This window comes from Bos grunniens, chromosome 23 (assembly GCF_055505025.1).
Source record: "Bos grunniens cultivar Pamir isolate PY7600 chromosome 23, Bosgru_T2T1.0, whole genome shotgun sequence".
In the NCBI taxonomy this organism is placed as follows: Eukaryota; Metazoa; Chordata; class Mammalia; order Artiodactyla; family Bovidae; genus Bos; species Bos grunniens.
The window spans coordinates 11746118-11759829 of record NC_141187.1 but is presented as its reverse complement, the minus strand read 5'-3'; the positions used below and the strand labels follow the sequence as shown (position 1 = coordinate 11759829).

At 39.0% G+C, this 13712-nt stretch overlaps 1 protein-coding gene across 13 annotated transcripts in view; it reads left to right on the top strand.

Moving 5' to 3' along the window:
- STK38 (serine/threonine kinase 38) overlaps window positions 1-13712 on the top strand; it is a 41593-nt gene that overhangs the window by 7291 nt on the left and 20590 nt on the right. For all 13 annotated transcript variants that reach the window (XR_015153112.1, XR_015153113.1, XR_015153111.1 and 10 more), the window contains 3 exons: window positions 10263-10314; window positions 11219-11341; window positions 12885-12968. Coding sequence is in view for 9 of the 13 variants with exons in the window: in XM_086371396.1 (XP_086227522.1) it covers window positions 10263-10314; window positions 11219-11341; window positions 12885-12968 (259 nt within the window). In the remaining 4 variants the exon portion in view is untranslated. The remainder of the gene's footprint in view (window positions 1-10262; window positions 10315-11218; window positions 11342-12884; window positions 12969-13712) is intronic.

Sequence of the window (13712 nt, the reverse complement as noted above, 5' to 3'; positions counted from 1 at the left end):
TGTTGTTCAAATTTTTTAACTATTGAGTTTTAGAATTTCTTTATATATCTTAGATAGTGATCCTTTGCTGTAGATGTGTTTTGCAAAGTTTCTACCAGTCTGTGGCTTTCCTGTTCATCTAATTTGGCTTTTTTTTTTTTTTTTCTTTTGTGGTTATTGCATCCTGTGACCTGTAAGAAACCTTTGCCTACTCCTCAGTCATGAAGATAATTCTATTATGTTTTCTTCTGGAAGTTTTATAGGCTTAGTTTTTATATTTATGTGGTCAATCTTGAATTGATAAGTGTGTGGGGTATGAGGTGGGGTTTGAAATTTATTTTCCATATGGATATCCAGTTATTTTAGTACTCTTTATTGCAAACTTTCTTTTCCCCATTAAATTGCTTTGGCACTTTTGAAAATCAAATGCCATGTAATTGTGAATCTGTCTGGGCTCTTTGTTCTATTTCATTTATCTATCTGTCTGTATGCCAGTATCAGATTGTCTTGATTATCAGAGCTTTGTAGTAAGTTTTGAAGTCAGTATAAGCCTTCAACTTGGTGGTGGTTCTTGTCTTTTTCAAGGTTACTTTGGATATTCTTGGTTTTTTGAATTTACATATACATTTTAAAATCAGCTTATCAGTTTCTGCAGAAAAGCCTGGTGGAATTATGGTTGTAGTTGTATTGAGTCTGTGGATCAGTTTGAGGGAGGGTTGACATCTTTACAATATTGAATTTTTTGATGCGTATCAATCTATTTTTGTTCGGTTTTTAATATTTCTTAGCAGTAGTTTGTAGTTTTAGGGTGGAGGCATTTCATGTCTTTTGTTTGTCTATTACTAATATTTTTGGATTTTTTTTATGCTATTGTAAGTGGGTATTTGAAAGTTCATTTTCCACTTTTTTGTTGCTAGCATATAGAACTATAACTGAATTTTGCATATTGACCTTAAACCTTACAACTTGCTAATTTACTTTCATAGTAGCCTTTTTGTAGATTCCTTAGAATTTTCTTTGTAAAGAATCATACCCAGATAGAGTTCTACATCTTCCTTTCCAGTCTGTACACATTTTCTTTCTTTTTACCTTTTCACATTGACTAGGATTTCGGGTGCAGTGTGGAATGTAAGTGATGGGAGTAGACACCTTTTGTTCCCATTTACAGGGGAAAGCACTGTTTCTCTGTTAGTTATGATGTTAAGGTAGGTTTTTCAAAGACGCTCTTCATTGATTGGGAAAGTTTCCTTATGTTCCTGTTTGAGAATTTTTATCATGAGTGGGTGTTGAATTTTGTCAAATGCTTTTTCTGCATCTTTGAGATGATCGCCTTGTGTTTTCTTTATTCTTCCACTACAGTGAATTACATGGACTGGGTTTTGAATGTTAGACTCACCTTCCGTTCTTAGGGTAAAACCCTCTTAGTCAAAATGCATTATTCTCTTTATATATTGCTGGATTCGGTGTGCTAAGGTATGGATAAGGATTTTTGCAATCATTTTCTTCAGGAGGGTAGAAATCATAATTTACATGGGATATATGATTTGATTTTAAATATGCAGCTCTGTATGCAGAATAGCAAGATACTTTATATGGGTGGTGGCTAGCTTTGTTCACTGGGACAAATAAGAGCCTGTACAGTGCTCTTTGTTAGGATCATGGGGCATTCAAAAATAAATTTGTATGCTCTAGGCATGTAAAACCTGTTGGGGATGGTTATTTTCAAATACAACTGCTCTGTTGAAATCAGAGCTTCTGGTGTTGCAGTTACAAAGAAATGTTTATGAGTTCTGATTAAGTTACTTATTTTATTTGATAATAGTCAGTTGGTACTTGTTACCTGTTTTATTTACAGTAGTGTGTATATGTTAATCCCAGTCTCCTAATTTATCACTTCTTTCCATGTTTCCCCTTTGGTAACTGTAAGTTTGAACAGATTTCAAGATCTGTGAGTCTATTTCTGTTTTTGTAAATAAGTTCATTTGTATCATTTTTTAATTAGATTCCACATGTGAAAGTCAGTCAGTTGTGTCTGACTCTTTGTGACCCCATGGACTATATACAGTCCATGGAATTCTCCAGGCTAGAATACTGGAGCGGGTAGCCTTTCCCTTCTCCGAGGGATCTTCCCAACCCAGGGATCGAACCCAGGTCTCCCACATTGCAGACAGATTCTTTACCAGCTGAGCCACAAGGGAAACAGATTCCACATATAAGTGATACCATATGATTTGCCTTTCTCTAACTGATTTACATCACTTAGAATGATAATCTCCAGGTCCATCCATGTTGCTACAAATGGCATTGTTTTCAGCTTTTTTATGGCTGAGTCATATTCCATTGCATGTATGTATCACATCTTTTTTATTTGTTTCTCTGTTGATGGAGATTTAGGTTGCTTCCATGTCTTGGCTATTGTAAATACCGCTTCAGTGAACATTGGGGTGCATGGATCTTTTTGAATTACGATTTTCTCCAGGTACAAGCCCAGGAGTGAGATTGCTGGGTAATATGGTAGTTCTGTGTTTAGTTTTTTAAGGAAGCTCCATACTTTTCTCCATAATGGTTGTACCAGTTTACATTCCTACCAACAGTGTAGGAGGGTTCCCTTTTCTCCGTAGCCTCTCCAGCATTTATTGTTTGTAGACTTTTTGATGAGGGCCATTTTGAACAGTGTGAGGTGATACCTTATTCTGGTTTTTGCATTTCCTTAGTGTCCTCGTTTTTGGACATGAGTTGATATTTGGTCTTAAGTTTGTTGATACAGTTTGGTAGGACTGTTTTATTTTGGGTTTTATCACTCCAAGAAAATTTTTAAAAAAGCAGTATATAAATAGCTCATATAACTCAACATCGGAAAATCAAACAATGCGATTGAAAACTGGGCAGAAGAGCTGAATAGACATTTCCCCATAGAGGAAACACAGATGGCCAGCAGCCACATGAAAAGACGCTCAGCCTCACTAATCATCAGGGGAATGCAATTCAAAGCCACAATATCACCTCACACCTATCAGAGTGGCTGTCACCAAAAAGAACATAACAATTGTTGGCAAGGATGTAGAGAAAAGAGAACCCTCCTGCATGGTCAGTGTGAATGTAAATTGATGCAGCTACTGAGGAAAACAGTATGGAGGTTTCTCAAGAAACTAAAAATAGAGTTACCATATGATCCAGCAATTCTATTCCTGGGTATATATTAGAAAAAACCAGAATCACTAGTTCAGGAAGCTGTGTACCCCAGTGTTCATAGTAGCATTATTTACAGTTGACAAGATATGGAAGCAGCCTAAATGTCCATCAATAGAGGATTGCGTAAAGAAGATTTGTAATGTGTGTGCACACACACACACAAAATGGAATATCACTAAGCCATAAAAAAGAATGAAATTTTTACCATTTCAGCAACATGAATGGACATCCAGGGCATTATCGCTAAATGAAGTAAGTCAGACAGAGAAAGACAAATACTGTGTGATATCATTTGTGTGTAGAATTTAAAACATACCACAAACCAGTAAATATAACAAAGAAAGAAGCAGAGTCACAGATATAGAGAACAAACTAGTGGTTACCAGTAAAGGGGAGGGGTCATAAAGGGGTAGTGGAGTGGGAGGTACAAACTATTGGATGTAAGAAAGGCTACAAGGATGGATTGTACAACATAGGAAATATAGCCAGTATTTTGTGATATTTGTAAATGGATTGTAACCTTTAAAAACTATGAAAATTTGAAAAATTAAATACAGTGATTGGCAGGAGCTACTACAATAGTAAGTAAACTCAAATTGGAACTGTCAGAGATTTTCAAGAGTTTTGATGTTATGGGGGCAACATCACAGAACCTTGACAAATAAGCAGAGTTTTAATGATATGAGACAAATGATGGTTAAGAAACATTTAATTATGAATATGTGGCTAACGTGATGCTGCTACTGCTGCTGCTAAGTCGCTTCAGTCGTGTCCGACTCTGTGCGACCCCATAGATAGCCTCCCACCAGGCTCTGCCATCCTTGGGATGCTCCAGGCAAGAACACTGGAGTGGGTTGCCATTTCCTTCTCCAGTGCATGAAAGTGAAAAGTGAAATTGAAGTCAGTCAGTTGTGCCCAACTCTTAGTGACCCTATGGACTGCAGCCCACCAGGCTCCTCCGTCCATGGGATTTTCCAGGCAAGAGTACTGGAGTAGGTTGCCATTGCCTTCTCCAACATATGATGAGCAGTTTGAAATAATAAGTATTGGGCTGGTAAATTTGGGGGCTAATAAAAGAGATCAGGTTGTAATACAAATATTTGTTTGTATATGTCTTGTTGTCTTTAAAATCTCTAGTTTTTCTTCCCATTTATATGCAACTTCTGTGCCATTCTGTAGTAGAGCACTGGGTTATATTTGCAACTTTTTATTTATTTATTTATGGCTGCGCTGGGTCTCCAGTGCTGCATATGGGCTTTCTCTAGTTGTGGCACGTGTGGGGCTTCTCATTGTGGTGGCTTCTCTTGCAGAGCTAGGCATGTGGCCTCAGTAGTTGTGGTGCATGGGCTTAGTTGCTCCTCCGCATGTGGGATCTTCCCAGACCAGGGATGGAACCTATGTCCCTTGCATTAGCAGGTGGATTCTTAACCACTGGACCACCAGGGAAGTCCAACATTGGTTATATTTGAACAAAGGGTTTACTGCAGAAGATAAAAGCAGAAGGAAAAATGAAAATCACTTGGAAATTGTCTCCTGTGTAAAAGTAGAATATGAGAACATTGGGTTATTTCATAGAAACACTACAGTAATCCTACATATTGGTTTAAACAATTAAATTCCCTAAGTCTAGTGTGGCAGAATGCTTATTGAAGCTCCTTATAGGTGGCAAACTGAATACATCCAATAATGCAAATTTCATATTTTTTTAATCTGTCTTTTGCCTTTCCTGGCCTCTGTGTTAAGCTTCTCTAGCAATAGCAGTTCTCCTATTCTCTCATGTGATCCTAGGTGTCCATAAAGAGAGATAGGTATTAATAATCGCCTAGTTGTTCATAGAAAATTAGAAATTTGTAGATTATCCATAGAAAATGGATAATTTGTAGCAGTTTGAAATGAAAACTGAGGCAACTGGCATTTCTTTTTACAAAATGATCTGTGTTGTTTCTGTTCTTTATAAATATTATTTTGGAGGATTAAGTAAAGCCACAAAAGCCTAATTTAATAGGCAATAATTTTGTGCTTTCCCCTTTCTTCCCCCTAAATCATTTAAGAATTCTTGTACATTTTACCCTCTGAGAACCAGCATCTGCTGCTACTTCTCTTCCATATTCTTACTCAGGTTTTTCTGTTTGCTTTTAGTCTGATCTGATAATGAGTTTTGCAATGTGTGGTTATTACAGTGAGCAAGTGCAATGTTTGATTATTACTAGTGAGCAAGTGTCAGTTTTATTTGGGCCCCAGGAATGGGTGAGTCTAGACTTATATATTAAGAAGAGGTGGCAAGAATACACAGAAGAACTGTACAAAAAAGATCTTCATGACTCAGATAACCACAATGGTGTGATCACTCACCTAGAGCCAGGCATCTTGGAGTGCCAAGTCAAGTGGACCTTACAAAGCATCACTACAAAGTTAGTGGAGGTGATGAAATTCCAGTTGAGCTATTTCAAGTCCTAAAAGATGATGTTGTGAAAGTGCTGCACACAATATGCCAGCAAATCTGGAAAACTCAGCAGTGGCCACAGGACTGGAAAAGGTCAGTTTGCATCCCAATCCCAAAGAAGGGCAATGCCAAAGAATGTTCAGACTACCTCACAATTGCACTCATCTCACACGCTAGCAAAGTAATACTCAAAATTCTCCAAGCCAGGCTTCAACAGTACATGAACCATGAACTTCGAGATGTTCAAGCTGGATTTAGAAAAGGTAGAAGAGCCAGAGATCAACTTGCCAACATCCGTTGGATCATAGAAAAAGCAAGAGAATTTCAGAAAAACATCTACTTCTGCCTTATTGACTACGCCAGAGCTTTTGACTGTGTAGATCACAACAAACTGTGGAAAATTCTTCAAGAGATGGGAATACTAGACCACCTTACCTGCTTCCTGAGAAATCTGTATGCAGGTCAAGAAGCAACAGTTAGAACCAGACATGGAACAACAGACTGGTTCCAAATTGGGAAAGGAGTACGTCAAGGCTGTGTATTGTCACCCTGCTTATTTAACTTATATGCAGAGTACATCATGTGAAATGCCAGGCTAGATGAAGCACAAGCTGAAATCAAGATTGCTGGGAGAAATATCAACAACCTCAGATATGCAGATGACACCACCCTTATGGCAGAAAGTGAAGAACTAAATAGCATCTTGATGAAAGTGAAAGAGGAGAGTGAAAAAGCTGACTTAAAACCCAGCATTCAGAAAACGGAGATCATGGCATCCAGTCCCATCAATCCATGGCAAATAGATGGAGAAACAATAGAAACAGTGACAGACTTTATTTTCTTGGGCTCCAAAATCACTGCAGATGGTGACTGCAGCCATGAAATTAAAAGACACTCACTCCTTGGAAGAAAAGCTGTGACCAACCTAGGCAGCATATTAAAAAGCAGAGACATTACTTTGCCAACAAAGGTCCGTCTAGTTAAAGCTATGGTTTTTCCAGTAATCATGTATGGGTGTGAGAGTTGGACTGTAAAGAAAGCTGAGCATTGAAGAATTGATGCTTTTGAACTGTGGTGTTGGAGAAGACTCTTAAGAGTCCCTTGGACTGCAAGGAGATCCAACCAGTCCATCCTAAAGGAAATCAGTCCTGAATATTCATTGGAAGGACTGATGCTGAAGCTGAAACTCCAATACTTTGGCCACTTGATGCGAAGAACTGACTCATTGAAAAGACCCTGATGCTGGGAAAGATTGAAGGTGGGAGGAGAAGGGGATGACAGAGGATGAGATGGTTGGATGGCATCACGGACTGGATGGACATGAGTTTGAGCAAGCTCCAGGAGTTGATGATGGACAGGGAAGCCTGGCATGCAGCACTGCCTGGGGTCGCAAAGAGTTGGACACGACTGAGTGACTGAACTGAACTGACTAGCTAAGTCAAACTAATTTGTTGAGATTTTTAAAGATTTGTGTAATATTCATTTTTAGGGTAATTCTGGAGAATTCTCAGTTTTGATCATGGAGATACCCACTGTTTATTTCTATACCATTTTCCCTGGTTTTAAGTGACTCATCTGCAGAAATTAGCAATATTGTCCACTCAACTCGCTTGTAGAGTAGACTAGCCTTTCCTCCCATCCTTGTTGGCCTCTGAATCGAGCTGTGTTGGAGGCGAGTCTAAATTAGGTGTAGTAAAGGGGGCTGATTACAAGTAATCATGAATGTGTGCGTACATTGTGACACTTTTTTTTTTTTTTTTTAAATTTAGTAAATACATCTTAGGCTTTCCTGGTGGCTCAGAGTGTAGAATCTGCCTGCAATGCAGGAGACCTGAGTTTAATTCCTGGGTTGGGAAGATCCCCTGGAGAAGGAAATGGCAACCCACTCCTATATTCTTTGCTGGAAAAGTTCATGGGCTGGTGGACTACAGTCCATGGGGTCGCAAAGAGTTGGACACGACTAAGCGATTAACAACAGACATCTTAAAAAAATTGCTGTGTACAAAGCACTATTCTTAGTGGAAAAGGAGGATTCAGATGTGGTCCTTGTCTTCAAAAGAACTTACTGTCTCATGTGGGAAATGGTCTCACACCCTAATAAAGGGAGCTCATGGAAGCCTTGCTGGGTGGGGTTGGGTGTGGCCTCTATCTGTGGAAGTGCCTGTCCCCCTCAGGGTCCTGGTTTGGAACATTGGAGCTGAGCTGGAGTGACCTCATCAGAGGCTGGGGTGTTAAGCTACCTGGCCCTGCAGTCAGAGACGTATAGTGGAGGAGCCTGCCTTTGTTCATACAGTCAGCCCCTATTCCATTTTATGTTTTCTTGCTATTGTGTTTTAAAGCAAATTTGAAACATCTGTCTTTTTAGTCCTGTCTGCTTCAATATGCATCTCCAAAAGCATGGGCATTTTCTTGTCATCACAATGCCAACATGAGTCTAACAAGTTAGTAACTCTGTGGTATTGTCTCACAGAGGATGTGATTCATAAGCCTTTTGTAAGATGTCACTGTGTTATGCCATTTTTGGTGTCTTCAAGATCTTTGACTTGGTCCCAGTGAATCATTACCATGGATCATTTTGGATGGTAGGTTTTTTCTGGATATTTTCTCTAATAAAAAAATCTGAGGGAAATTCCTTGGCCATCCAGTTTTAGGACTCTGAGCTCTCACTGCCTGAGGGCCCAAAAGTTTGATCCCTGGTTGGGGAACTAAGATTTCATATTTCACAAATTGAACGCAGTGGCCAGAAAAGAAAAGAAGCTGGTTGTGTTCAAGATGTTGATGCTGCTGAATACTTTACTCTCAGCAGATTATCTACTGAGACCAGTTTAATTACACTTGCAGCGGCAGTGTAGAATACTTTACAGTTTGAATTTAGATTTAAAATTCAGAAGGTGCAGTCTCTGTAACACACATTGTGTGATAGCATGTTAAGACTGCTGTCACCGTCTGGTGTGATCATTCAGAGAACATGTAGTCAGAAAGTATGATGGTGTTTGATATTCAGGGCCCAGAAGTAGCTGACCAGGGTTGAGTTCTTATAGTTCTTACCATGAGTTTACTCTTTTTTTGTGTGTGTTTACTCTTACTCTTCCCAACTTCAACTATTTAACCACAAAAATGGAATTAATTTTCACTCTGGAAGTTACCAGTGGTGCAGCCTTCTCTCTCTGATGTGTATGCACACATAGATGCATATCCCCAGACATTCTGGGAACTAGGAGAAGAGGAGTGGGCAGACTGGGAGTCATGCAAATGCTTTCTTCTTCCTTCAGAGTTGCAGTAGATCTTTTCACTTCCTGGGAGTTTGGACACAAATTCTTATTTATCATCTGAGCCTGTGGATTTGTACTGTAATATGATTTCTAATAGTAAATAAATATAATTAAATAAAAATATTCATTTTCACTAAATACTGGTATTGCAGTAAATATTCATTGACTAAAACTCATTATCGTCCCATGTTCCTCTCTGTGTGTTCCCTGTCGTAGTTAGTGGCATCATTATCCTCTCACTCAAGAAATTCTAAGACTGTTCGCTTGACTCTTCCTGTCAACTGGTCATATTTGCAGTGACTCTGTTCACATCATTTTGAGTTTCCAGCCCTAGCTCCAGGTCTTTATTGTCCATCTGACTCATGATAGCTTTTTTTGTTCCAGAGTCCCTTCCCACTTCTGTCTCCTGTCTCCTTTCTCCTCTGCCTGTTGCTTTTCCTGATAGTCCATCAGCTCACTACAGGCTGCCATTCTCAAAGAGAAACACCATTCCATTGTGTACAAGCCTCTAGTAGCTCCTAGTTGTGTACAGACTGAGAGTCAACCATCCTTGTGTGATGTCGAAGTACAGGGTGCCTCAGCTGGCCTAAACCACATGATGGTGCTTCGTGTAGCCTATATGTCTGTTCTTCCCTGCCCTGCTCAGCTGGCCTGTTATCTGGGATCCTGACAGGGACAGAGGAGATTCCAGCCCCTGTGCTTTCATTTATTATGCAGAATAAATAACAGGAAATTTTACTTGTTTCTCTTAGTTTTATCAAATCAGTATGAGAGTATAGGTCAAAAATATTCTTGGATGCAGTTTCTAAGGTATCCTACTCCAAGGATTTAAAATGTCAAGGTTTTTTTTTTTTTTTTGGTGCTTTTTTGGTATTGTTTTGTAATTGTTTTGGCTGTTCCATGTGGCTTTGTGTCTTTTATTAGTGCCGCTCATCACCTTTTTTGAACATCACCCCCCTTAAATCTCCAAATTCTGTGTTTACCTTGGTTACTTCTGTGCTTGTGGCAGGGAGGAGGAGGAAGATGTGAAAACAAAAGAAGTAGATTTCAGTCTGGGGCAGGGAGAGAAACACCCTGATAGAAGAGGTTATCAGACACCAGCTGTTGGTTTGTTAAGGAAGAACTACCACACCCAAAGAGAGAGAACTTTACATTTTGAAATTAGATTCTTTGTTGCATTAACATCTTAAACAATTTTTGTCAAAATGTAGAGCTAACAAAGGATGAGAATCTTTTCACTTGCCTTAGTAACTGTAATTTGTTGATTTAATGAAGCATTTTGAGTTTGACCTGTTTCTATCAGTAAAAAAAAAATTGTACATAGATTAACAGAAAGTTATCATTCAAATGTTAATTTCATATGTCTTTATTTTTAGACAAAAGAAGTTAGAAAAAGTGATGGAAGAAGAAGGCCTCAAAGATGAAGAGGTAATTAATATTGGAAAATTTCCTTGAAACCAAGCCTGGCAGATCATGTCTTGTGTAGCAGGTTGTTAGCATTGGCGCATGGAGGAAGGGTTTTGACTTGTAACAGGAAATTATGAGGGCTGGTGTGCTTCTGGATTTAGGTACTTATGCAGAGGGAGAAGTTAATTATTAAATACCAAGAAGGATGACTTCTAGGCTCTGTAGTAGTAAATTAATTAGTTTTAGAATTCCAAGAAAAGGAAGACATGAAATAAAATGAAAAATTTAAAAAGCAAATTAGCATTTTTTTAAAATTAGCATTTTTAATTCACTGAAAATGCTCCATAGAAGTGGAGCAAATTTCTGAAATTTTTGTCAAGGTGAAATACCTCTCGAATCAGCCTTTCCCCCCAATGCCCACAGATGTGGCAGAAAATATAATAAATAAGAAACTGTGAAAAGAACTGAAATGGCTATGGAAGTGTTCTCAAAAGGAGAAATGAATCATAGAACCCAGGAAAATGGTGAAAAATACCCAAGACTTGTAGGAACAATAAAAAGTTAATGCATAAAATGAACCATAATGTGTAAAAATTCCAGAGAGAAATTTAAAAACCATACTTGTATATAAGAAAAGTTAAACAAAAATGTTGAAAGTTTATCCTTCCAGTTTAGGAACATTAGAGTAACAGGCTGTGAAGCAGGTTCATCCACGTCCACAGAAGAGGCGTCCTCTGTTCAGTGTGGTTGTGGTGTCTGAGGGCTGGGAGGCAGGGCTGACCTCCTAAGGGTCCTTCTGTGGTGCTTTCCTGTGTGAACAGATGGTGCTTAGTCTGGCGGGGCCCTGCTTTCAGGGTGGGCTAAACCACAAATAAGACTTGTTGCAGAGTCCCTTCCCACCTCTCTCCCTCTGTTTAAACATTAGAAACGACTCCGGAGATCAGCGCATGCTCGGAAGGAAACAGAGTTTCTTCGTTTGAAGAGAACAAGACTTGGACTGGAAGATTTTGAGTCCTTAAAAGTAATAGGCAGAGGAGCCTTTGGTGAGGTAAAAACACCAGAGATACTTATCAAATACAGGAATCCCACAGCACATCGAAGCTTCTAACGTAACGTGAGCTTGTGATGGCTGTTAGAACTGCAGCATGGAGTGGGTGGGCCCGGCTTTGAGCCGCGCCTTACCTGCTCTCTGTCCTCTTTTTCTTGCCCTCTCACTGTCCCAGGGATCTGCTTGTTCTTCTCTGTTTTGCTAGAGATGATGTTGATGCTTTAAGTATTCATCTAGAGGGAGAGTTGATAGGTAGAAAGAAATCAATATTGATCGCTTAGTGAGTGCTTCTTTCCGAGAATCATGACTAATATGTTATACATGATGTGGTTAAACCTGAGGGGATATATAATGTTCCAGTGTCACACATCCATTGGGCAGTGGTACCAAAGCTGGGCCAAGGTCTTCCTGATCTCAAAGCTGTTGCTTTTCCCATTACACTGCCTTTCCAAGAGCAAACTTGCAGCATATTTCCACCCTTTATTTCTTCCTGCCAGATTGGTACAGCTCTGAAAAGATAGCCCTGGGAAACAATTTATAGAAATAAGTTAATGAGGGTGGTGGTAGAGAATGAAAGCATTTGCAGCTTTGTCCCAGCTGGTTGTCCAAGTGCATCCTGCTTGGTCACAAGGGCAGTCTGCTGGGGAGGGTTTGAATGAGCCCGTGCAAGATCCTTCCCATTTGTGGAAAGCACCCGAAGTGAACAACCTACTGATGCAATAGTTTCACTATCGTTGTGAATACAAAAGGAGCAGCACATTATTAAAAACCAGCACCTAGGGGAAATGTGAGTACATATTCAAAGGCACAGGTGAGAGATTAAATTGATCCCTCAGTGTTCAGAATCCCTGTTGGCCTCTTGAGAGAGGAAAAGGTACAGGACCACATCTAAAAGAGCTTTATGTTCAACGAGGAGGGGACCTGGGACTCGAGGAAAATAATGTTTCAGGGAGAAGAAAACATACTTGTCTTGGGGGAGGAGGAGGGAATGTGCAGAGACTTGCCGAGGAGTTGTATTTGGGTTTGCAGACCATTTCTTTTCATCATAAATTATCTGTTCTCTCTCTCTTAAAAAAAAAAAAAAGGAAAATAAAAAAGAGAAAGGAGAGCTGCAGAATACTCTATTTCCCTAATTATACATTTTAGTTCCTCCCCCATTGCCAGGCATTTTTTTTCCTGTGCCTTAGCTTTTGCTGTTGTTTTAGACATCGTTGTAAACATTTCCTTAGGTTTTTTTGAGCTGACTGGATGACATGTGTCATGGGTTTAATGAGTCCAAAGTGAGGGTTTTGAATTAGCTTGATCTGTTCAGCTCGGGAGCCAGAGCTATTCAGAGGTGGAGATAGATATCTGAGGGTGTTTCGGCACTGACCTCACTGTGTATAATATATCCATTTTGAAACATTGAAAAGCATTTTCTTCTGCTTTGTTATTGCTTATATAAAAATTGCAGTACTTTTTCAGTTTAAATATGATTTCTTGTTACACATGAAAGCATTAGTTTGGCATCGTGAACTCTTGGCGTTTCTCTTATAATATTTAGGTGCGGCTTGTTCAGAAGAAAGATACGGGCCACGTGTATGCAATGAAAATACTTCGTAAAGCAGATATGCTTGAAAAAGAGCAGGTAAAGCACAATTGTAGCAGTGATTTTAGTTACCTGACGAATTTTTGTCTTCTAAAACTGTTCTTTTTGCTTAATTGAAGTGTATATTCCTCTCTTAGTTTTCTTTAGCCCTGTCATATAATATTGCTTTTCTTTCTCGCCTCCCCCCCAGTAGAAGCAGTTACATATATTTTAGGTACAAATAATGCCTAAGACATTATGTGCAGTCTTTTTAAAGTTGAAAGTCTACTAGAGAAACATCTGCTATTTGTGTTTCACAGTTGATCACAAGCTGTCCTTGTCATTAGGAGCAGTTTTCTGAGGTTGTACTTACTGTGGTAGCTTGTTCCTTACAGAATGTTGAGGAAAGTTGTGTATTGTACCTTGGAACTGAGACTTAGGAACTAGAATTTGGAGTTTGATCTAAAATAGGTCTTAACATGCTTCATTCTGTAAATTCACGCAAACCCAGTTTGGATCTTCTGAGTGGCTTATCACTACGTGAGAGAGGCCAGTCTTCTTTGGGAATGAATTTGAAAAAATATAATGAAGGTGGCACAGCAGTGCAGACTCATTTAATGATTAAGAATATTTTCTAAAACTTCAAATCTACTTTGCAAATAGATGTATAAGCTGCATCCAGTATTTTATGCAGAATAAGTATGATTTTAAGTATTAGACAGTATATATTAAAAGTGAGAAGGCAGATTTTCTATAAATCTGATTTAATTTAGCAGAACAGATTGTAGTGGGCGATGCCTGCAA